Source organism: Artibeus jamaicensis, unplaced genomic scaffold (assembly GCF_021234435.1).
Source record: "Artibeus jamaicensis isolate MK-2021 breed Jamaican fruit bat unplaced genomic scaffold, CSHL_Jam_final scaffold_537, whole genome shotgun sequence".
Classification (NCBI taxonomy): Eukaryota; Metazoa; Chordata; class Mammalia; order Chiroptera; family Phyllostomidae; genus Artibeus; species Artibeus jamaicensis.
Window position 1 is genome coordinate 45582512 of NW_026522047.1, and position 23687 is coordinate 45606198.

Genomic DNA, 23687 nt, shown 5'->3' on the forward strand with positions numbered 1-23687 from the left:
GCGATTATTTTATTTTATTGAGATATGATTGACATACGACATTATATAGCAGTTATTATTTGTTCAGACAATATCTTGAAGTACATCCAATTAGTACTAAGGTCTTAATATTCATAGCAACCCCTAACCGCCCCCCCAAAAGCATGTTGTGTACTGCAATCTCTTTTACCAGACCTGACATGATGCTTTTTTAAATTTTTTATTTATTTACTTACTTTTTAGAGATAGGGAAAAGAGGTTGAGAAACATCGATGTGCCAGAGAAACATCCACTGGTAGCCTGTTGCACGCCCCCAGCTGGGGACCTGGCGAACGACCCAGGTATGTGCCCTGACTGGGAATCGAACCAGTGACTCCTCAGTTCGCAGGCTGGTACTCAGTCCACTGAGCCACACCAGCCAGGGCAAGATGATTAAATTGTTCTGTGTCCTCTCCCACCCCAGACAGGGCCTGAGCATCCCCCACTATTACAACTCTAGGAATTACTTTTTGTGTCCATTCACCAGAATTCTCTCTTCTTCTAGTAACAGTATCCAAATGTAATTTCCATTTTTGTGCCCTTCCAGACTTCACTCCTGTGATTCGAAGTTTCTCTGCCGGCTCAAAGGATGGGCACAGGACCCAGGCCCAACTAATTAGTATGTTACATTCCTCTAAACAGTGATTGGTTCAGGGGTGGTCATATGACACAAGCTGGTCCACTGGGCATCTGAATGGGACTTTTGCTGGACCTGATGGGAAAAAGGGATTAATTCTCCTTGCAAGCATGGGAAGGTGCAGGTGGTAGGATGCAAGCTTGGCCCTGCACCCAGGTGGTGCGAGCCTGCTTTGAGTTGGGCTATGTTATTAACAGAGACCCAAAAACAGTGGTTCAAGTAAGACAGACATTTATCTCTCTCTAATGTAACAACCCAGGAAGCAGCAATTCAATTTAGCAGCTGTGTGATCTCAGACAACCATGCTCTTTTCAGTTTGTTGCTTAGTTATTTAGAGGGTGTGAACCACCCAATCCAAAATGATTCACTCTAAACAGCAGGAGACAGAAAAGGAGAAAGAGGAGGATGGGCAAAAACCTAGCATTGCCCATCTTCATTCTCTTTACATTTCACTGTCCAGCACTTGGTCACATGGCCACATTTTGCTGCAAAGGGTATTGGAAATACATTTAAAAAAAACTTTTAGGTGACCAGGTAAAGATCACTGGTGGTATTACCACAGAAGGTGATTGGATTTGAGGGCACAATGGGCAATTTTATTCTTAAAGCAAACTTAGAGCCATGAAATAGCAATGAAATCCTGATGACATCTTTTGAGTCCCTGGATCCAACTGTACCTGAAGCTGACACATTGAACTTTTCGATCACACAAGCTATTAATTTCCTTTTTTGCACATGCCTATTTGAGTTTGATTTTTGACCACTTGAAACATAAAGAATCCTGACTAATACAGTGAAATGTAAAGCTCCTAGTTATTGTCCAGCAGAGTAGAGTTCATAAGTGGGCATATGATTAGTATTGTCATGACTCTGTTGTCAGTGGCCCTACAGCTCACTCCATCTCTGCCTTCTCTACCTGTGTCTTTTCCTACCCCAGTACTGACAGACAGCTCAGCTTCTCCTTTCCTCCCTACAGCCCTTATTGACTCGTGGGTGATGATGGTATTTGTTTCTGATTCCGTTGAAATTTCACTTCTTCATCCCCCATATACACAGCAGAAAAGAAGCACACCACCCCAAAAGTGTTGGGGGAGGGAGTCCTGAAACCTGTGTGCATGACAGCCATCATCCCCTAGTGTCTGGTCATGCTTCACCCAACCCTGTTTTTAGGACTCTTTCTTAGTTTTTTCTTTTATATTTTTATCTTAATGATGAGTGAATATGAAGCACAGGCACCAAACAAAGAAGACAGACTCCTGTTTCATCATTTTGGTCACTGTTTTCAACTACTTCTGTCAGTTCTGATGCATCTCCAACAATTACAAGATTTTTCTGGGGAAGGGTCTGACCCCCACCATGCAGTGGAGTTCACCAGCCACCCTGTGAACTGATGGCTTTGGAATAGGGATCCAGTGCCAGTGGGGTCAGATGGATGGAGGCCAATAAACTTGGGGGGTGGTGGTGACAGGGTATGGAGCACAGCGGGCTCTACTAGGGAATGGGAGTGCACTCGCTGCCCCCATGGTGATAGAAGCTGCCCGTGGGACCTGTGTCCTGGAGGCAGCAGAGGGCCAACTCAGGTCGGGCAGACAGAGGTGGGCCGGGCCTCCTCCTTCCGCCGCAGCATGAAGTCTCCAGTGGCAGCTGGACTCATGGCGTAGAAGACGTTGGCGTTGTCAGGAATCAGGAGCTCTGGCCAGGCATGGACAGAATAATGAAAGGCCTGCACAACCTCATACTTCTCCCACAAGGGACCTAGGTCACCTCATGCCATTCCCCCTGGGGCCTGAACAACCTTGGGTCTCTTCAGCCAGTGCTAAGCCATCTTCGTTCTCCTCTCACTGGGAACCTGGACAATCGCCTACCTGAAGCCTGTACAGCCTCAGGTTCCTCCCCACCATCAACCTAGGCAATTCCTGCCATTTCCCCTGAAGTCTGAATACCCTATACTACAAGCTTGGACAAACTCAGGCCACCCATCCCAAACAACTTCCTTCCTCTCCTCTGACCCAATTCCCAGCCAAGTTCATGCTGCTCTTACCATGAACTTGGATAACTTCTGCACACTTCCCACTTTCAGCCTACACAATCTGGGGCCCCTGACACCTGAACCTCATATATTTCTTCCTAATGTCCAGCCTACTTCAGGTCACATCCTCTAATACAGCAACCTCTTGCCTCTCCCTTTCAAAAACCAGACAACCTCCTACACTGAGCAACCTCATGCTCCCCTACCTGAATTTCAATACCTTGTGGCCTTCTCCTATGTCAAGTTCAGATAACTTCAGAGTCCTCACACTGAGTCTGGACAAACTCATTTCCCCTCAAAGAGAAGCCCAGACCCCCTCCAGTCTTGTACCCCACCAGACTGAGCTGGAACAGCCTCTTGATTCTATATACTTTAGCTGACAACCTTCTGCAGTCTCTCTCATTTAAGCCTGGACAGTCTCATTTCCCCACAAATCCTGGGGAGACATCTTTGGTGTCCCCTTGCCTCACACTGAGCCAGGATAACCACATGGGCCATATAACTGAAAAGCAAATATTTTACTGCCTTTTACCCCCACCCTGCTTCATCTTATCCCTGCTCTGTGCCTGCGCCACCTCATAGCTCAGCTGCCCCCAGCCAAGCTGTCCCTGCTCACCCCTGTCCCCAGGAAGGACTTGGAAGAGCTGGTAGTCACGGGCCCAGGACTCGGCCACATTGTGCTTCTGCAAGGCTCTCTGCACCACGCTGGGGGCCTTGTCCTGACTAGTGAGCTGGGAAAAGCAAGTGAAAGGTAAGGTGTGACAGTCTGACTCCCAAGGGAAGGGCTGCCCCGAGCAGGTCCCTGGCCAAGTGCCTCACCAGGATGCTCCGATACAGGTTCCCATGGTCATTGTCGATGCTGACTCGGATGACTCGGGCCTCTGAACCCTGCTGCCCCACAACAGGGATTCGAGGACAGCTCAGGGTCAAGGCCAGGGGCAGCTGTAGGCAATGGGGGGTGGAAGCTGAGCAGTGGCAGAGCACTAAGCCCCTTCCTCATTAATGTATTCAGCACATGCCCCTACATACCCAGAGCCAGGGGACACACAATTAGGGCGTACACACACAAGCCCACGTGTGCAATTCCATAACATACAGACCTTCACTCCCTGTTACACAAATTTACACCATTAACACACAAACCCATGTTCACACACGAAACCTGTGTACATAGAATAGTGAGTACATACATATGCTCACAGTTGTTTTACACACACAAGTCCAGGTCCATGAACAGGCCTGCACATGGTCTTGTGGATGTGTGAATACTCACGCCCACGTTTCCTCTCTAGGAATGCAAATTCCTGGTGGCATGCTTACTCTCACAAAAGTGTGTGATTGCATCCCAGAGTGCCCTGTTGGCGAGTGGACACATGGGTCTAAATCTGAGCACAAACCAGATGGAGGGACGATTCCTCAATCAGGATCATGAAAAGGTGCGTGGTCCCTTGGACAGACTCCCCGAGTGCTGAGTCAAGCATGAGTACAGTCCCCTGTGTACATGCCTGGCCTTAAAATCCCATACCACACACACACACACACACACACACACACACACACACACACACACACAGCCCTGGGTGCCCACAGTTCCACAGGCAGTCCTGGTACCTTGGTACTGGGGCCCTGGGGCCCTGGAGAAGCTGGGGGACTTCCAGGAGGAGGGTCCCTCATTCTAGGACTGGATGGGGGAGACCCTGGGGATAGACTGGGAGAGACACAGAGCCTGAGGTGCCGTAGCTGCCTCGACCTCTGACCCTGTCACCTACAATTCCTTCACTAGGAGGGACACTCACCTGGAGGTGGGGGATGAGGGGTCCCCAGGACTCCCACCAGGGGATGAGCCTCTCTCTCGGGACAACTTCCTGAGGATGGGGACAAGGAATCAGGCTAAGGTCAGACTCAGCCCGCCCATCTCAGACCATATCACCTCACACATGACCCCTCCCCACCCCCCAGCCAAGACTCACGCACTGAGACGCTTGGTGAGGCTGATTCGCCGCCGTACACGTGGGGAGCTGGGACAGGAGGCGGCTGGTGGCTCAACGACACGGGAGACGCGGTAGCTGAGGGATCAAGGTACAGGTGGAGGCAAATTTGGAAGACGAGAGTTAAAATCAGTTGGGATCTGGGTTTTGGGCATTGTGGGAAACAGCCAAGTTGGACACCAAATGTGAGGGTCAGGGTAGTAATGAGATCATAAAGGAATAGGGTCTTATTAGGGATGAGCTGGGATGGCTTGGCTGACAGGTCACACAGAGATTCACAGGGTGGGACTGAAGAGTCAAATTGGGTCAAGCATAGAATTCAAGGTCAGGTAATCATTGGGTAAGGTCATAAATTCAATAAAATGAAAGGAAATAATTCGGATAGTTGAGTTGGATGGTCAAATATATGTCAAAGTCAGGGTCAGTTACTCCAAATTGGGGGTCGGTGATTGGGCTCAGAGTGTCGGATGGGGGTGTCACAAATGGGTTACAGGTCAGGGTTAGAGGGTGGGAAGAGTACAGATGAGATGGTTGAAAAGCCAGCTGTGCATTAAAGGTTGAAGTCAGAAAGTTAGATGGAGTCAAATTTGAGGTCAGAGGTCATCTGGGGCCCGCAGTTGAGCTGGAGACAATGCAAGGTCACAGTTTGGTGGTTAGGGCTCAAGAAGGGGGGGTGGGTCTTAGGCGAATCAAGTGTGTAATCCAGGGTCAGCGAGGTAGGGCTGGGCCAGGCCACAGGGTCACCTCTGTTCCTCACTGAGCTGGCGCTGGGCACGCAGAGCAGCCAGGACAGGTGGGCACGGGCTCAGGCAGTAGCTCCGACAACGCTTCTGTAGCTGCTGGATTCGGGCCAGGATCTCCCACTCCTGAGGGTGTGGCGTCTGAGACCTTGCCCCTGCCCTCACCCACCCTGGTCCCTCTCACACCCACTCCAGTGCCCACTCACCTTCCTCCTCTTCTCAAAGTTGATGAGATCCCCCTGGGGGCAAACTTTATCTGAACTGGAGTCTCCAGGGTCAAGGAATGATTGAGGGTCAAGGTTAGGGGTTGGAATGTCAGAAGCCCCACTGCACTAAGGGGGCTGGGGTTGGGAGTGTAGGTAGGGTCAAGGGTGGGATGTCAGGAGGCCCACTGTGCTGAGGGCAAGTGGTGCTGGGTCAAGAGTCACACCTCTAGTATGTCCGGCAGGGCTGTGTCCAGCATAACCAGGTCCGTGAGAAAGGTGCCAAGGTAGGGGACCGGACCTGGGGGCAGTTTCTGTGGCACCCAGGGCTCCGGTCATTCTCAGCCATCACTCACCCCGTTAAGCTCCACCCCCTTCCATGAGAGTCCCACCTGTCCCCCACACCAGACAATCAGCACTCACTGAAGGCAGGCTTCCTGGGGGAGTATCTTCCTCTTGGGGTCCCTCAGTCGTCTCCTCCTGGGGACAGGGGAAGCCCTGAGCAACTCTGGGGTCTCTTGGACCTCTCCTTCAGGGAAGGTACCTCAATACACAACCGTTTGGCTTTCAGCCATCACAAACCAGTTGCAAGGGCCATACTCAAAGGAAAGTGAATGGGGAAGGGAGGGAGGGAGCCAATAAGCGGCAGAAGGCAGGCCCCAGTGGGTGACCAGAGGTGGGGCTTGTGGGTACCACGGTCCCCAGGGACAGCCTCTACACAGTTGAGAATCCTTGTCCCAGGCTTGATGGAACAGGCCCTCAGGCAGTCAGTCCCCTGGGAATGCCCCGACCCTTGCCTTCATAATGTTGCTCTGCCCGGTAATTAATTATAGCACTGCTGGGGCAGTTATTATTGGCCTGTGTGTCTCCCTGCCTGGAGCCTGAGTCTCCCCAGGGCAGGAACTGTGTCCCTCTGGTTCACGGCCAAGACTCCTAGCAGGGTGCCTGATACACAGTAGGTACTTAATGCAGAGCTCCTTTTCCCTTGAGCTCATCCTTGAGATCATCCCTATGTCAGATACTCATTCACTCAGATATTTGTTGAGTGCCATCTCTGAGCCAGGCACTGTCCTGAGCCCTGGGGAAGCAGCAGTGAGCAAAACAGACAGAGACCCTGGGCTCATGAAGCAGACATTAGGGAGGGAGAGCAACAACCAGAGTAGCATGTAATTAAGGACACTTAACTACAGGAGATAAGAGATAAGAACAACAAAGGGGGCTGGAGATGCTGGGGAGGCGCACGGCGGGCATCCCCGAGGGGGCATTTGGGTGCAGACCTGCAGGAGTGAATGTGAAGAAGGCTCCATGTGGTCTGGGCTTACCCTAAACACTCCCACAGGCGCATTGAGAACCGTGGTCTTACTCACAGGAAGTCTGACCTGTCTATGGGCACTCACTTGTTAGTTTTGCTTATTAAAGTCAAGTCCCTCGCACAATTTTTTGTTTCACTTTTTGCTATGATTCTAGCCTTAAGCGACCTTCTTCTGGTATTTGTTGAATGAATAAATAAGGCAGTTACCAGATGTGAGCTATGGTGAGGGCAGCAGAGGCAGTAAAAATGTGGGGCTGCCCACAGACAAGGGCAAGGTCATCCCTGCAGTGTGGGAAAGGACGCCCAATGTTAGGACAGAGAAATCTATGCCTCGCCCCTTCCTGGGCCCCCTTCCCGGGCCTCTGTACCTGGGAAAGAATCTCTCTGCTGCTGAGATGGTTGTTCTCATCCGAGAAAATCTGCGAAAGTTTCCTGAAAGTGGATAACCGTTCCCTGTGGGGGACAGGAGAGGGGTCAGCGGTCGGTGGCTGGGAGGGTCAGGGCTGGGACTGGGTAGGGAGGGCATCTCCCCCCAGCCCCTCTCCCCACTCTTGCTCACCTGCCCACCGCGCCCCAGCAGCTCTTGAGCCGGTATATGGGGTTAGACTGCAGGGCGGACAGGATGGCGCGCAGGGAGGAGAAGTTCCGCAGTTCCCTGCAGCGCTAGGGGGCGGGGTGGGGGCGCCGGTCAGACCGCAAGCCTCGCCAGGTATAATCCGCCTTCTATGATCTCGAGACTGCGGGGCCCCACACCTGACAAGCTACCAAGACTAAGTCTCTCCTCCAGGAGCTCCTCCCTCTCCCCACCCGAAGCCCCAGCCCCTCCCCCAGCTGCCTCGCTTCCCCTGCTTCTGCTCTGACTACCCGCGTCCCCATTCTTACTCTCCCCTGGGCACTGCACGCGCCCCCAGCACCTCTCCTGGGCCCCAAACCCGCCCTCCCTGAACCCACGTTCCCCTCCTTCTTGCCACGTCTCCACTCTCTTCGGGTTCCCGCTCCTCCTCTAACCAGTCATTTTCGGAACCCCTGCCCCCTCCTCTGGGCTTTGGTTCCTCCACCAATCCCATTCCCGCTGCGCCACCTGCCACCCCTTCCTCTTTTCCTAAGACCCACCCAGGGTTCCTTGGCTGTCCCGACCCCAGCCTGGCACTGCTTTCTCCTAGACTTTCCCGTTGGCACCCTCCATCTCGACGCTGTCCACATCGCCGGACTCCAGTCCTTACTCTTCTGCTCACCCCTGTTCTCTCCCTACACCTCGCCGGCCTCCACGTCCCACCCCCAGGCCCCCTCCCCGGCAAGACGCACCTGGGCAATGCGGATCCACTTTTCCAGCCGCTGAGCCCTCTGAGGGGTGGCGAGGCCTGGCGCCCCGAGCACCGAGCCCAGCACGCAGCCGGTCACCATGTTGAACTGGGTCACAGTGGCGCGCACAGTAGGGGCAGTGCCTGCGGCCCCTGGTCGGTCCCGCTGGGACCACACGGAACCCAGGCACTCCCAGGGCCGCACCCGGGAGAAGAGCTCCTGATAGAGGGGGTCCAGGGGTTGGGGGATTAGGGTCTGTGCCAGGGGGGACCTGCCCCGTCCCCGCACGCCCCCACCCGCGCCCCTCCAGCATCCTCACGACATCCATCAGAGTCAACTGCTCAGCCACTTCGTCTGCACTGAAGTCCAGGAGCTCAGGGCCATCTTGGACCAGCCCTCTCTCTTTTAAGCAGCCTTCAGGGGAGTCTGGATCGAGGGTCCCAGCAGTTCTAGGAGGTCCTGAGGGAGCATGGGGGGGGCAGGGGTAAATATTCTCAAGTGTGAATCCAGGACCCGCTGTGTGATCTAGGGCAAGTCCCTCAGTGCTTCTGAGCCTCCCTTTTCCTCATCTGTGAAATGGAGACCTCCCTGAATGTTTGTGAGGGCTTCAGAGCAACGGTGACCTTCACTGGGCACCTAGCGTGGATTAAGTTTAGCACACTTGCTAGTGAGCCAGATCCCATTACCCCCTTCTACAGATGGAGAAGCTGAGGCAGCAACAGTCTGCCCTAAGTCACCTCAGCATATGACAGGGCAGGAATCGGAAGTCAGGTGCTCAAAGACCAGCACAGAAAACAGAGCTCTATGGCTTTGGCCTGATAGGTCGGTTGGTTAAAACAGCATCGCCTGCCCAAGAAGGTTGGGGGCACATACAAGAATCATCCAGTGAATGTATAAATAAGCAGAAAAACAAATCGATATTTCTCTCTCCCTTCCTCTCTCTAAAATCAACAAATTAAAAAATAACAATAAGACATCATATTAAAAAATAAAGTAGAGCTTTATGACTTTGAGACTTTATTAGGATAAGATCTTCTGCCCTTTTCATGAGAGTTCATATGACTTTATGATTAAAGGAAGGTTATTGTCAGAAATGCCAAGTTCAAATTAAAACTTGTGCAGGCTTGCTGTGCAAACTAAAACAAGCCTTAAAACCTCTCTGTGCCTTGTTTTCTTCATCCACATTTGTTTTTTAAAAATCAAATCAAGCCCTGGCTCGTGTAGGTCAGTGGATTGAGCTCCAGCCTGTGAACTAAAGGGTCACAGGTTTGATTCCCAGTCAGGGCACATGTCTGGGTTGCAGGCCAGGTCCCCAGTGGGGACCATGTGAGAGGCAACCACACATTGATGTCTTTGTCCCTCTATTTCTCCCTCCCTTTTTGTCTCCCCAGAAATAAGTAAAATCTTTAAAAACATAAAAATCAAATGAGATCATGAATACCAAGCTGCTATAATATTCAAATACGAATGACGTTACCAGTAGTGGCTTTCCACGGTGGCTTCCGTAGGGGTCACTTGAGAACTTGGAATCTTGTTGCAAGGGGCGGCTGTCATACACTGTCATAAACTGTGCCACCCAGCCTCCAAATGTCCCTCTAAGTCATCTGTCTCCTTATTTCTTTTTGTTTTGCTTTTGTTCCTTTTAAAAAATTTTATTCTATTTTTCTTTTTTTGGTCTTATTTATTTATTCTTTCTTTTTTCACTCATTTGTGTCCTTGAGAATCCTGTTTACAGTAATCTGCACCTAACACCCAACTGTCTTGCTCATAAACACTAGTTATTTTAGGCCCTCGCTGGTGTAGCTCAGTGGATTGAGCGTGGGCCTGGGAACCAGACTATCATGGTTCGATTCCCAGTCAGGGCACATGCCTGGGTTGTAGGCCAGTTCCCAGCGGGGGACACATGAGAGGCAACCATACATTGATATTTCTCTCCTACTCTTTCTCCTTCCCTTCCCCTCTCTTGAAAAATAAATACATAAATAAATAAAAAGGTATATTTATAAACACTAATTATTTCGACTCCAGGAATTCAAAGACTGTGAAACTCCGAACTTTGTTTTCTTTGGAAATTACAAGGGGTGTTCAGCGTTTTGGAAAATGATGTCACCAACATGTATGCCATTGCTGTCGTGTGGCCAGTGACCTCCCCTGCACTGGTAGGCGTTTGTGCCCGCCACAGTCACCACGGAACTCCGACAGAACGTCCCATGTCTCCTAGTGAGGCGGCCCGAGCACCAGCTCAGCAACGAGCACAGTTTATTGTGTAATTGCTTTCATTTTCTTTTCCTTTGTATTACAGCTACAGTATCTTCTTATCATTTTAAAACGATCTGTATAAATCTGCTTGATTATTTGTCTTTCATTTCAAATTAGGACAGGTGACACCACAAAGCAATAGTTTCAGAAAGTGACATTGGGAAAAAAATTACACCTATATCTAATCAAACCTTTAGGTCTTACAGCAAATATGGGGGCCAGAGGTACAGCTCACATGTGACCGTGAGGAAGCAAGTGGGCAAATGAAGAAGAGTGTGAGCATTGCTCAGGACACATGAGCAATGTTAGACATTTAATGCCATTTTTTTCCCTACTGGCATTAAAGGAAAGGCAAAGGTGGAATGTCATAGAATAAAAGGGACCCAGGACACAACAGCACACCTTAAACGGATCTTTCTGTTTCAAAGGAGCAACGGTAAAAAAAAGACGATTTAGGTACCAGAGGGGCATTTGACTACACACTGGGTATTTTTTGATATTAAGTAATTATTGCTGATTTTGTTGGAAATGATTGTGGGCATGAAGGTTATATATATTTTTAAAGTTCTTGTCGATTAGAGGAGTAAACCAAAGAAAGTATTGATATGTAAAGTGACAGAAGTCTGAGATTTGCCTCCAAATCATCCTGGACATTTTTTTTTGTGTGTGTGTGTGTGTAACTGATCATCATTGAAGGTGAGTGATAGATGTTTGAGTGTTCTTATACTATTCTCTCTACTTTTGTGCATGTCTGAAATTTTCTATAGTAAGAAGTTACCCCAACATAAAGCTGTTAGGTTCCCAGAGCCTGGTAAACAGTAGGTATTTAATAAATGTTCAGTTTCTCCTCTGATCTCCAGAACTCATAGTTTAGAGCAGCACTTTCCAGAGTTTTCTGTAATGGTGAGAGTATATCCTGTCTGTGCTGTCTGAGGTGCCTGCGGAGCTCTAGAAATGTGGCTAGTGTAACCGAAGAGCTGAATTTATTTTACTGTTTTAAAGAGTTTATTTACTTACTTTTAGAGAAGAGGAAGGGAGGGAGAAAGAGAGGGAGAGAAACACTGGTGTGTGAGAGACACATGGATCCGCATGCAACCAAGGCACGTGTCCTGACCGGGAATCACACCACTGAGCCGCACCAGCCAGGGCTGAATGTTTGTTTGTTTGTTTGTTTGTAAGATTTTATTTATTTATTCTTAGACAGAGGGGGAGGGAGGGAGAAAGAGAGAGAGAGAGAGAGACAGAAGTATCAATGTGTGGTTACTTCTTGTACACCCCCACTGAGGACCTGGCTGACAACCCAGGCATGTGCCCTGATTGGGAATTGAACAGGCAACCCTTTGGTTTGCAGGCCGGTACTCCATCCACGGAGCCACACCAGCCAGGGCTGAATGTTTCTTTTTAACATAATTAAGTTTACTTTCAATACCACCTGGGGCTAGTGCCTACTGCGTTGGACCGTACAGTTCTAATGACTTGGAATCAGCTGGTGAAATCTTGAAGGCAAAGGAAGAAAGACAATAACCATGAGGGAGGATGGAGGGATGGATACAATATACTGAAGGATGAGGAATAGGGATATAGATGCTTTGTGACAGGGATCAGATGGAACACAGGTGGGTGGAAGACAATACTTTATAAACAGGAGGCAATTATTCAGTCAATGAATCTGCACTGTTCCCGCCCCTGGGGACAGAACTAATGAGTGCTCCGCAGAAATACAAGGCAGGCTAAAAGGACACAGAAAGGGAGAACCTATTTGTTGGGAAGGGATCAGAGAAAGCATGTCTGAGGAGGTGACAACTGAACAAAGACGTGAATGAAGTACGGGGATATTTTTCTGCCCCCAAAGCTCTCTACAACAGAGGTTGGTAGGTTTTTCTATAAACAATCAGACAAGCTCTGGCTTGGTGGCTCGGTTGGAGTATTATCCCATAAAGCAAGAGGTCTAAGGTTTGATTCCTGGCCAGAGCACATGCCTAGGTTGCACATTTGGTTCCCTGGCAGGGTCCCCGTGAGAGGCAGCCTCTTCCACATCGATGCCATTTCCCTCTCTCTTAAGTGAGCATGTCCTCGGGTGAGGATTAAAAAATTTTTTTAAATAAAATAACTTTTCAAAAGGCACATATTATTTTTTTTAAATATTTCATTTATTTGTATTTAGAAAGAGGAGAAGGGAGGGAGAAAGAGAGAGAGAGAAACATCAATGTGTGGTTGCCTCTTGAATGCCCCCTACTGGGGACCTGGACCGCAACCCAGGCATGTGCCCTGACTGGGAATCGAACCAGGGACCCTTAGGTTCCCAGGCACATATTCTTTTTAAAAAAAGAAAAAGAAAAATGCAGGGCATCTGCACCCAATGACAGAGTATCTTTGCAGTTAGGATAGAGGGGAAAGGGAGGTGTTAGATAATTGTCAATATGTTAGACAAAGGGTCAATATACCCACTGTACAGGTGAGGAAACTGAGGGTCAGACTGGATTAAGAAACCTGTGAAAGATCTGCAGCTTCCTGAGGGGAGAAGTCCCCTGGGGGAGGGAGCAAACAAGAAAGGCCTGCACAGAGCACTATCAGTTCCCTAAATGCCTCACCTGCAGAAGCCTGGGGCTGCTCCTCTTCTTCCTGCTCTTGTTCAGCCTCTTCTAGGAAATCTCCCAGCAGCTTCTCTGCTTCCAGGGCCTCCGCCCCAAATGGGGCAGCCCAGCCCAGAAAGGTGCAGACACTGCCCAGGTCTGAGTGGGCAGGGGGGTCCCAGAAGTCCTGAGGGTGGTCCCGCAGCCAGGAGCCCAGCACTGATACCACAGCCCTAGTCAGCACAGCAGAGTCTCAGAGGCCCACTGGGGGTTCTGCAGCTCCCCAGCCCCAACTTCAGGTCCAACCTTTGACCTCTAGGACCTCCCACTGCTACTCCGTGGGAAACCAACCTCAGGTTCCTGTTGAGGCTCAGATCTTGACCCTGTATCTTCTTCATCTCTGCCCTGGAAGGAGCCCCCCAGTCAGGTGAAGACGGGAGGCAGTAAAGGGGAGGGCTTAGGAGAGGGGTTCTCAGTTTGGGGGATTTCCTCATTCGAGAAATGAGGGAAGGCCCAGGCGAGGGTCTGGGGTGGAAGCTTGGAGGTTCTGCTATGGGCACTGACCAGGGCGGCAGGGGCGGTGGTGGCGGTGGCAGGAGAAGGCCCAGAACGCGTGCAGTGGGCACAAAGGCCTGGTGGGTGGCCAGGAAGGCAGGCACGAAGCTCGGGTCCTGCTCATGATCTACAGACACCAACTCCCACACTAGCCGCTCCAGATGCGCGGCTCTCAGCACCCGCACCTTGCTTGTGCGGTAATGGAGGAAGGTGTTGGTATTGGGGCCGGGGACCTGTGAGGCAGGGAGCAGCACTGACGTGACAAGTGGCCCCCCAGCACCTCTTTTCTAATCACACCCATTGCTAGCAGCATTGTTGCATCTCATCCTGCCCATTTCTTTGAGTCCGGCCCCCGGATTTATTATTCTGCACTACGCACAAATGACCGGGACACCGTGGTCCTCCCAGGCCCCGCCCTCTGCCGCCACTCACTCCCCGCACCCCGCACCCCGACACACACTCCCTAACCCCCTCCCCGCCCCCAGGCTGCTCTCGGCTCTCCAGCTACGCTTCACTGGCTGTCGGAGGCCCTGCTTTCCGCCCCACCCGCGCTCACTCGGCAGCTTCTGAAGACCACCCCTGCCTCTCCAGCTCCGCCCCATCCACCTGGCTCACCTAGCTCCTGCCGTCAGGTCCCACTCGCGAACCAGGCCCTTAGCTGACTGCACCTCACTCACCTACCCCACTCACCTGGACGCCCTTCTCACCGGGCCACGCCTGAGCCCCGCCTTTCCCTCGAGCCCCAGCTCCTGCCCTCCACTCCGCCCTCGCCTCCCAACCTCCTGGCCTCTCCACTCCACCCGCCCTCGCCTGCAAGTCTTCGACCCGCCGCGCCCTTCAGTCCCCTTCTCACCTGGCTGTCCCCGGGACCTTCCCTCGGGCTCAGGCGCTGACTGCACTGCCGCCGTAGGGAGACACTGTACACCGCGCCGTCCTCAGTCTCCTCGCCCCAGCCTTGCAGCGGCGTCTGGACCCGGAGGGCGCGGAAGTTCAGGGAGCCGCTGGGGGTCGGGGCCTGGGGCCTTGGCCCCCCTCTCCCACCGGGACTCAGGTCAGGCCTTCCCAGAGGAAGACTCAGGCTAGGGAAGTCCCCTCGACGACGCTCGTACCCTCCTCCCTGGTTCTGGGGGTGGGGGTGGGATGGCATTTGGGGAGGTCCCAGGGTCTAGCCTCACGGAGTCTGTTTCTGGCCCCCTCTCCTCCATCCCTAAGAGGAACCACTCGGAGGACGAGAGGCCGGAGGCGGGGAATCGCGGGTGAGTGTGGAGGGTCCGGTCTGCTGGGAGATACGGTCTCGGGGGCGGGCACCTAGAGTTTCTGAACTTGGGGGTCTCCAGGTATGTGGGGTCCCAGGGCCTCCGGTCCCCTTACCAGGGCAAGCTCCTTCCCTGCTGTCCGCAGCATGGCCCGCGCCCGTCCAGCTCCGCGGCGAGGCTGAGTGAAGCGGAAGGGCCGCTGGCAGCGGGCAGTGTCGGGGCACTTGGGGCCCATGGGGCGGGGCTGGCCGGCTGCGCGGGGGCGGGGTACCCGTGGCTCTTGGATGCCCCCAGCTGGCCCCCAGTGCCCAGTCCAGGCCCTCAGGGTGGAGCCCGGGTTCTCTCGACAGGTGTGTGTCATTCTGCGCACAGAAGAAAGGCCGCCGCTCCACCCCAGGGGAGGCTCTTTTCTGTGACCACAGGTGTGCGAGGACTGGTGTGTATAAATCAGGCGGGGACGGGACTGTGTGCCCCGGCGGAGTCCTCTGTCCTCAAGTGGGGAGAGCCGGTCAGCCCCACTTGTTGGGCGGGGACGGGGGGGGGGGGTGGAGTATGTGTGGAGGGGCCCAGAGGGCACAGCCTGTGTTCCGTCCCCGTTGACGGAAGTCATCAACCCCCAGGTCGGAGCGGGCAGAGCCTGTGGTCTGGGTTTGAGAAGCAGTCGTATTTTTTTTGGGGGGGCGGGGTGGTACATGGTCAAGGAGAGGCAAAGATCCAAGAGGCTGGTCGGTGACCTTTATTTCGTGATTCCAAGGTCGGAACAGTTGCCTGAGGATATTTACTCTGCGCTCCCACGGCCCGCTCCATTCCTGCTTCCAGGCCTTGCTCGGCCCTCGAAGGGTCCCGGAGGGCAGGTGGCTGCCCAGAGGGGTGGGGAGCTCCGCTGGCGCCCGGAATCGGTGGGCAAGAGGGAGAGTCTAGAGCCTCCGAGAGCGACTGCGCCTCTTGCTGCGAGATTCGATTAATTTCTGGGAACGGATCTTGAGCTCCTCTCGAGTTACCACGTCGTTGTCTTCCTCCTCCGTCTCCTCTTCGTCTGCGGAGGTGGGGTGGTGCGGGGGAGGGGATAAGGGAATCCCGGTTCCCATCCCTGCCTCAAGACTTCCCTGCCCCACTTTGGCCCTTAGCCCAGTCCCAGACCACCTCCCATCAAACATTTCTCTGCTTGGGTCCCCTGGCCCCCAGACCCACTTTTGCTCCTGCCCGCACTGACCGAAGAACTTGTCCTTGGGACTGGCAAGGGGCAGGGTGATGCGGGTGTTGTATGTGGGCAGTTTTCCCTCTAGGCTGGAAAAAAACTGGGGAGGAGGGGTGCAGGAGAGAAGACTGTGGGAGGGGAAGTCCTGTTCACCCTCCTCCCCATGCCATTCCAACGTATCCTCATTCCGTACGGCCCCTGGCCAATCCCCGTTTAATTTCCCTCAGGCCCAGTGGCATCATTTGGCCTAAGCACGCACACTGATGCCCTGTCCCACACATCCTTGTTCCCATCAAGTGCCCACTCGTGCCTGGACAGCCCCTGGTCTCCGGGGCCGCCCCTGGGCATGTGAAATTGGCCTTCTTTTGGGTCCAGGTCTTGTGGGTTGTCCCCAGCTCCCTGCTGTCTGCCCCCCTTCCTCTCAACCCAGTCCCCTCCCTACATGGGTACCTCACGATCTGCAATGTGGTACAGCATCTCTGGCACGTTGAGTCCCTCAAATTGCACCTGCAGCTTCAGCAGCTTTTCCTCCAAGAGGTCCAGCAGGTTGGGCAGATAGTCACCTGTCTTGGGATCCAGCTCTTTTCTAGTGGAGTGACCAGCCTCCTGCAGGAGGGGGTGGGGCCTCAAGTGAGTTATACCTGGGGACTGGGCACTTACTCCCAGGGGCCAGGTCTTTACACTGAGCCCCCTACAGAGGTTGTGCTATTCTCTGGGGCGGGGCCTCCTGCAGTCAAGAGCCATGCCTGTGAGGACAGAACCTGGGACCTGGAGATGCAGGACAAGGAGTATGGGAGGCATTCCTGGGAGGGAGAGCACAGTCACTCTAGAGGAGCCATTGCGGGGATGACCTGAAGCAATAGTGCTTTGCTGTGGACAGGGTAGGGTCTCTCTTGTCTCCAGCTGCTCCAGGATTGCAGCAGGTTTTGGGTTGGGGGGCAAGGTGGGACTTTCCTCTGGGGGTGGGACTTGAGGCAGCACAAGGTCTCTGAAGTCCTGGTCCACTTAAGGAGTAAGGGGGTTCCCCAAGGAACGTGGGGTAGGAACTCCCCTGTAGGCGGGCCTCTGACGTCCTGGACAAGGCATGGGGTGGGTTTGAGTGGCCTGGAGGGCAGAAACCTCACCTGAGGGGCAGCACTGCTTCTGAAGTCCTGGGTGGTTCTGAGTAGGGCTTCCTCAGGGAGCTGGCTACCCACTGTGACGTGCTCCAGCTTGCCCACCAGGTGCTCCAGGCCCTCCTTCAGCATCTGTATTGCCCGTGTGGCCTGCTCCAGCTGGCCCTGGGCCTCAGCCCTCCTCTGCTCCTCCGCCTTGAGGCTACCCTGCAACTCTGCCTGCAGCTTCTGTTCACTACAGGGAGTGGGGAGGCAGTTCTGGGAGTGCAGTGCCCCCCACCCAGGACCCCCCCCCTCCCTGGGGCACCAGGCCTCACCTGGCCAGCCTGGCCTCCCCTGAGTACTTGAGGTCTTCAAGCTCCTGCTGCAGTTGCTGCTTCTCTTGCTTCAGCCTCAGCAGCACCTGCTTGTTCTCATTCTTGAGCGTCTCCAACTGCGTGAAGGTGTCGCCCTGTGCCAGGAACCGCCGCACCACCGCCTGCGGCCCACCAACTCGTCAGAGCCAGGGCCTGGGAAGGCCCAGGTGCCACCCTCTTCCTCACTCCTGGGGCTTGAAGCACAGGTCACCTAAACTGGTGATTTCTGCACAGTGATGTTCAGGGACTATGTGAATAAGACTCGGGGCTCCCTCAAGGGTGGGTAGCCTTGGACAAATAAGTTTTGATGAGCCCTTCCCACTCCATATCAGGAATTTGAATCAGCCGAAAATCTGTGTGTGTGGGGCAGGTAGCAGTGGCCATAGCTGCTTTCCAAAATCAAGGTGCCGACCACATTCTGGGCTGAATCTTGCTCGATCCTGTGAGAAAATACTGGCTGGCTGTGGAAGTGATCTGCCCACCAGGCCAATTTCTGAAAAGGCAACCAGCCACAGTGCCTCAGATGACATTATAGGTCCATGTCCTGGAACTTCTCAGGGGACATCCCATAGGAAGAGTCGAGGGTTGGCGAGTGCCCAAAGGGGAGAAGCCAGATTGAAGTTCAGTGGGATCACTGCTGGCCAGCAGGGAACATAGGGTCTTAAAAAAGAAGACCAAACCCTTCTTTGCAGGGTCTTCAAAGAAGACATTGCAAAGAGGGGGCTCAGGGCAGGGGTTTGGCTTCCCCTGGGCCCAGGGTGGCACTAGGCAGTGTGCTGGGCCCTAGACCATGTTACAGGTGATGGAGACACAGGAGAGGAGGGACAGAACCCCCAGCTCTCACAGAGCCCACATGCCAAAGCAGTCAGCGTCACTGGTGTAAGAGTGAACAGAAGGAGAGGGCTTGGGGGTGAGTAGAGACAGTTTGCATGGGTTCTGTTGTCAGGGGCAGCAGAAAAATGGGGCAGCAGCTGAAGGAGGAAGGGGTGTCTTTTAAGAGAGCAGATTTGTGTGCTTGAGGAACTGGTCCAGGGCGCAGAGGGCTGTGGGCAGCACTCACATGTGTTTCGGCCACCCCAGTAGCATCCTTGACCTTGCCGAAGAGCACCTCCATCTGGTACATGTTCCAGCGCAGCTGCAGCTCCTCCTCCTTGGCCCGCTGGCTGTCTTGGATCGTATCATCAGACTGCAGCAGCAAGTGCTCTCGCTGGGTCTGCTCCAGGTTGAGGTCAGGTCCAGGGTCAGGTTTCAGACAAGGGCTTAGGACAGAGGCCAAGAAAGGGTATCTGGACAAGGGTCAGGGAGTGGGTGGGGCCCAGTCTTGGGGGCCAGGGCAAAGGCAACCTAACAAGGGTCAGCAGGTATGGGGCAGGGCCTTGGTCCCGGCACCCTTAGGGGCACCCACCTTGCGCTCCATGCGTTCGTTCTGCAGTTTCCTCTCCTCTGCCTGCTTCTTGCACTCAGTCACATAGCGCTCACGCTTCTTCCGCTCTCGGAACACGGTCTCCTCCATATATTGCAATTGATTCTGAAGGATGGGTAGGGGAACAGCAGGACCAGCTGGCATCTACCATGGCTTAGGGCTGGAGTTGCAGGCCCAACTGGGCCAGGCCACAGGGCCCTAGGAGATAGATGGGCGGGGCCCTGGGACAGCTGGGATTCAGATTCCCGGGCCAGGAGCCCATGGCCTCTGGGCAGGATCCCCAGGGACAGCGGGCTGGCACCTTGGCACTGTCCCGGGCGTTGAGTGCCTCCTGGTTCACCACATGCAGTTCCTCCAGCTCGTGTTTGGTCTTTGCCACCTCAGCCTCCATGGAGTCCAGACGGTTCTCCAAGTGAAGGCTCTCTTCCTGGGGCATGAGGAGTGGGGCAGGCCTGTGACCACTGTCCCTGGCCAGGCTGGCCCTCCCACTTGCCTCCTCCTCCCCAGCCATTGTGGTCCCTACCTGCAGATAGGCCTTGAGTTGCAAGTACACATTGGTGATATGTTCTGCCTCCTCCGCCTTCATCCGGGCCTTCTCCAGACGGTTCTCCAGGTTCCGCAAGGTCTAAAGGGAAGCAAGACTGGGCTGAGTTCCCCCCTCAATTCCTCCATCCCCAGGATTAAGCATCCCCTCTGCTTCTGCCCACCTCCCACCCTTCCACACCTCACTGGCCGTACCTTAGCCACCTCAGTGTCACCATCTCGTGCCTCCGCCATCACCAGTTCACGCAGACTGTGCTGCAGCTGGAGCTCCTCCAGCCACTTCTGCCGCAACCTCACCTGGTGCCTCAGAGCATTTAGCTGCTTTACCTTCTCACTCAGCTGGTGGTTCAGGTGCTCCAGGGCCTGCTGGAGGGAGAGGAGCCAGAGCAGGAACCTGAACCACCCCCTAGTCCTTCCTCAGGAGCTTCCTTCTCCCATATTTTACTTCTATCTCCCTTGTCTCTGAGCAGCATCTGAGCTGTCTGACCCCTAAAGATTTTCTACTTTGGTGGCTTCAGGAAGCCCATTCCCTGGTTTTCCACCCACCTCCCCATTTGCCCCTTCTTTCTCTCCTTTGCCTTTGGAGAGACAGCTCCAGGGTCTTTACCTCTACACCCACCCCAGGCACGATCTATCCAGTCTTGGGGATTTAAAGATCACCTTCCTATACACTGAAGACACCCAAATGTAGCCTTCCCCTGAACTGCAGGCTCGTATCTCCACGTCCACACTGCCTTCCAGATGTGTGCAGAGGCACGTCAGTATCACCGTGGCCAAATGAAGCACTTGCTCTTTCTCCAAACCTGCTCTTCTCAAATCTTTCCAACCTCAGCCCTCAGCAGCTCTTCCAAGCACTCAAGTCCAAAACTGTGATGTCATCTCACCTCGTTTTCTCTCCCACCTATACTGAGTTTGTTAGCCATCCCATTCTACATCAAAGCTCCCCCCCAGGGCACTTTCTTCTTATTTCTGGATTTCATCCTAGTGTACAACGCCACCTTTCACCAGTGAGCACCACCTGGTTTCCACTCTTGCTTTCTCACAGTCCACTTTCCACTTCCCTGAGTCTTTGTATACAAAGTCTGCACCCCTCAGCACAGCCGGCAGGCCTGCTGATGACTTCCCTGCCCTCACCTCCTACCGATCCCTCACTCGCTCCTGTCTGGCTACACTGGCCTCCCCATGTGTCGAACACTTCACACTTGTTCCCACCCCCAGACACTTTGCATCTGCTGCTCCCTCTGACTGGACTGTTTCCCCCCAGATCATTTCCTGGCTGGCCCATTCTCAGCTCAACTATCCCCTCTTAAAGAAAAGGTCTTTGCTGACCCCCCCCCCCCAACCATCAATCTAAAGTGCAAACCCCCAAGCCCTGGCCAGGTAGTTCAGTTCGTTAGGGCACAGTCCCAATATGCCAGGGTTGTGGGCTCCATCCCTGGTCAGGGTATATACAAGAAGAGGTCAATGATGCGTAAATAAGTAGAACAACAAATCGATGATTCTTTTTCTCTAAAAAAAAAAAAAATCAATAAATGAAAATGTTAAAAGTGTGAATCCCTCTTCCAGTGTGAACTTTGTCTTTTTTTTTCATTGTATGATCACCAACACCTAATACCATGCCGAGCACATGGTTGGTGTGTGATAACTGAGTGAATAAATGAGTAGTGGCTGATATGGAGAAAGGACTAGAGAGGGAGGGGCAGGAGGTGGGGAGTCCAGTGGGGAGGGGATCCAGGCTGCAAATGAAAGGAGACGGCCCTGGCTGTTGTGGCTTCACTGGATTTGAATGCCGGCCTGCAAACCACAAGGTCCCTGGTTTGATTCCCAGTCTAGGGCACAGGCCTGGGTTGAGGGCCAGGTCCCCAGCAGGGGTCGCACAAGAAGCAACCACACACAGTGATGTTTCTCTTCATCTCTCTCCCTTCTCTTCTCTAAAAAAAAGTCTTAAAAAAATTAAAGGGAGATGGTCAGTGGAGGGAGTGTGGGGCAAACCTGGCCTGTCTTGTTCTTCAGGTATGGCTTCTCTGACTTCCATTCCCAAATCAATGCCTGGACTACTTTCTCGTCTCCCTGCAAAAAGAGGAGCACAGTTACCACTAACCCAAGCTATGTGTACATAAGGCAGTGCCCTGCCCCTGGGAATCCTGGCCCTGACCCTTGACCCCTAGGACCTCTTCACTCGCTCCTATACCCTCACCTGGAGCAGGTCTGTCAGCTGTAGTTGCAGCATCCTGGTCTCCTCATGTAGCTGGTTGATGGTTTCCTGATTCTTCTTGATGTTCCACTGAGTGCTCTCATAAAAGGCCTTCCGGTCACCCTCTGGGGTCATGGGACGTGGACAGGTACAAGTGGAGTGTCACAGGGGATGGGAAAGACTTGGATTGTCCCAGAAGGATGATCTTTTTGTAATCATCAACTTAATGTTATCACAATACTTTGCTTTAAGCGTTTATTATGTGTTGGGTGCTGGACTAAGAACTCTCCAGGTATAAAAGACTGTGTGCCAATAGGTGCATATCCACGTCATACCCATTTTATAGGAGAGAAGACTGAGGCTTGGGCTTATTAGATTGTTTAAGGTCACAAGCAGTCTGATAGCCTTTAACCACTATGACCTTTAACCACTATGCAAGACTATCCCCTAACAATAATAAAACAATAACAAGAGTAATGGTTTACACTAAGATTTCCCAACCTTGGCATGACTGACACTTGGGATGTACAATTATTTGCTGTGGGCTGTCTTGTGCATTGTAGAATGTTCAGCAACATTCCTGGACTCCACTTCTAGATGCCAGCAGCCATGCCCACCTGCTGCCACCAATAATATGACAACCAAAAATGTCTGCATGCTTTGCCAAATGTCCTGTGAAGCAAAATTGTCCTCTCCCTCAGGACCCCTGGTTTACAATTTACAGTGTGTCACTACGTGCCAGACACTGTTCTAAGCACTCAACACATTTCACCTACCTATGGGGTGACACTATTATCCCCATTTTACAGATGGAGAAACTGAGAACAATTAGGTTACTTAGTCCCCCAAGATCGAACCATTAGTATATTCAGAGCCAGGATATGAACCCAGAAGACTCTGTCTCCAAAACTTTTTTAATCCTCCCCTGAGGCTACGTTTATTGATTTTTAGAGAGAGGAAGGGGAAAACACAGAGAGAAAAATCAATGCGATCTATTGCTTCCCATATGCACACCCTTGGGGTGTGCGAATCCTCAACCTAGGTGTGTCCTACCGGAGAATGGAACCCACAACGTTTTGGTGTACAGGGGTGACCTCCAACTAACTGAGCTACCCGGCCAGGGCTAGAACCAGTTTTTCACATCATGCATGATAGAATAGTTGAAATTATACAAAAGTATGAAATACAGCCTAGTTGGCTCTGGGTCCAGGAAGAGTATTATAATGTAAGGAAAACCAAGAACAAATGAGTTTTTTTGACTCCAGAACTAACCACCTGGATGAATTGTGGTAAAACATTATGTCTAATCGCACCATGAAGCACCATGTCTAATCTGAGGGCTGGGTGTTGGTTGACTCCTGACCATTTTATGCCCTTTGGAGCCTAATCTTACCTAATAGTTGTATCTTCCTTTGTAACTCGGCCACCTGCGTGTGCACTGCGGACTTCCCCACGCTGGCATAGATGGGTCCCTTCTTGGAATGGAGGGGGTGCCAGGCCTGTTCCCCGCCCTTGCCTCTAGTGTGGCGGCCTTTGGCCTGAGCTCGACTTCCCTTGGCCTTGGAAGTACTCGAAAGCCGGTCCTGGGAAGGCAGAGTGTTGTCGGAGGCCGCCCAGCACAGGGGCGACGTCATGACTGGATTGGGGCCAGAGGGCCGACTACGAATCACCCTGGTCCCAGATCTGTCAGTTTGGGTTCCTCTGACTCTGGGAATGCACTGTCCGACGGTTTGGCTGGGCCACGCAGCATCTACCAATTGCTAGGTAACCTCTTCCCCTCCTCCCTTCTCCGCTCCCAAGGAAACCGTTGTGCACCACTGCTCTCATTGGCTGATGCCGCGAGGAGGGATGGCCCCCCAACCGGGGGCGGAGCAAGGTCGCGCCAACTTTGGAGTCACGTGTTAATCTCCCCCCCCCCCCCCCGCCTTGTTTTTCCCTCCTCCCACCCCAAATCCACCTGGTGTTCGCAAGCATTTTTCAGGAACT

At 53.0% G+C, this 23687-nt stretch overlaps 2 protein-coding genes and 1 long non-coding RNA gene across 4 annotated transcripts; 1 reads left to right on the forward strand and 2 right to left on the reverse strand.

Moving 5' to 3' along the window:
• Window positions 1–1880: 1880 nt before the first annotated feature.
• RGL3 (ral guanine nucleotide dissociation stimulator like 3) lies at window positions 1881–15566 on the reverse strand. Its single transcript, XM_037131361.2, has 19 exons — window positions 14988–15566; window positions 14470–14583; window positions 13626–13849; window positions 13413–13466; window positions 13080–13294; window positions 8549–8688; window positions 8233–8448; window positions 7487–7590; window positions 7296–7380; window positions 6039–6095; window positions 5843–5929; window positions 5619–5651; window positions 5417–5538; window positions 4655–4750; window positions 4481–4549; window positions 4296–4392; window positions 3504–3626; window positions 3301–3415; window positions 1881–2347 (listed from the first exon to the last, which is right to left on the reverse strand). Exons 1-19 carry the CDS (start codon window positions 15564–15566, stop codon window positions 2232–2234), a joined length of 2646 nt encoding a protein of 881 aa, XP_036987256.2. The 3' UTR covers window positions 1881–2231.
• LOC119038834 (uncharacterized) lies at window positions 14581–15708 on the forward strand. Of its 2 annotated transcripts, XR_008390262.1 has the most exons (4): window positions 14581–14667; window positions 14829–14872; window positions 15223–15294; window positions 15627–15708. It is a non-coding gene; the product is annotated as an uncharacterized LOC119038834 (long non-coding RNA). The 2 variants fall into 2 exon arrangements; XR_008390261.1 differs by lacking the exon at window positions 15627–15708 and having other exon boundaries at window positions 15223–15310.
• ODAD3 (outer dynein arm docking complex subunit 3) lies at window positions 15594–23516 on the reverse strand. Its single transcript, XM_037131363.2, has 13 exons — window positions 23095–23516; window positions 21705–21826; window positions 21500–21577; window positions 19703–19873; window positions 19488–19589; window positions 19266–19391; window positions 18947–19069; window positions 18602–18754; window positions 17503–17663; window positions 17195–17420; window positions 16521–16676; window positions 16086–16170; window positions 15594–15908 (listed from the first exon to the last, which is right to left on the reverse strand). Exons 1-13 carry the CDS (start codon window positions 23333–23335, stop codon window positions 15790–15792), a joined length of 1863 nt encoding a protein of 620 aa, XP_036987258.2. The 5' UTR covers window positions 23336–23516; the 3' UTR covers window positions 15594–15789.
• Between the last annotated feature and the right edge of the window lie 171 nt (window positions 23517–23687).

Bases quoted from the DNA above. Each gene is read 5' to 3' on its own strand.
- RGL3 (XM_037131361.2), bottom strand. From the start codon at position 15,566: ATGTACCACCCCGCCCCCCCAAAAAAAATACGACTGCTTCTCAAACCC. The intron at 13,467-13,625 runs GTCAGTGCCCAT...GGCTCCTTCCAG, and splicing joins CCACCGCCCCTGCCGCCCTG to GGCAGAGATGAAGAAGATAC. The intron at 4,393-4,480 runs GTGAGTGTCCCT...TGTCTCTCCCAG, and splicing joins CCCTCATCCCCCACCTCCAG to TCTATCCCCAGGGTCTCCCC.
- ODAD3 (XM_037131363.2), bottom strand. From the start codon at position 23,335: ATGACGTCGCCCCTGTGCTGGGCGGCCTCCGACAACACTCTGCCTTCC. The intron at 16,171-16,520 runs GTACCCATGTAG...CCTCCTCCCCAG, and splicing joins ACCACATTGCAGATCGTGAG to TTTTTTTCCAGCCTAGAGGG. The intron at 15,909-16,085 runs GTCAGTGCGGGC...CCACCTCCGCAG, and splicing joins TCCCAAGGACAAGTTCTTCG to ACGAAGAGGAGACGGAGGAG.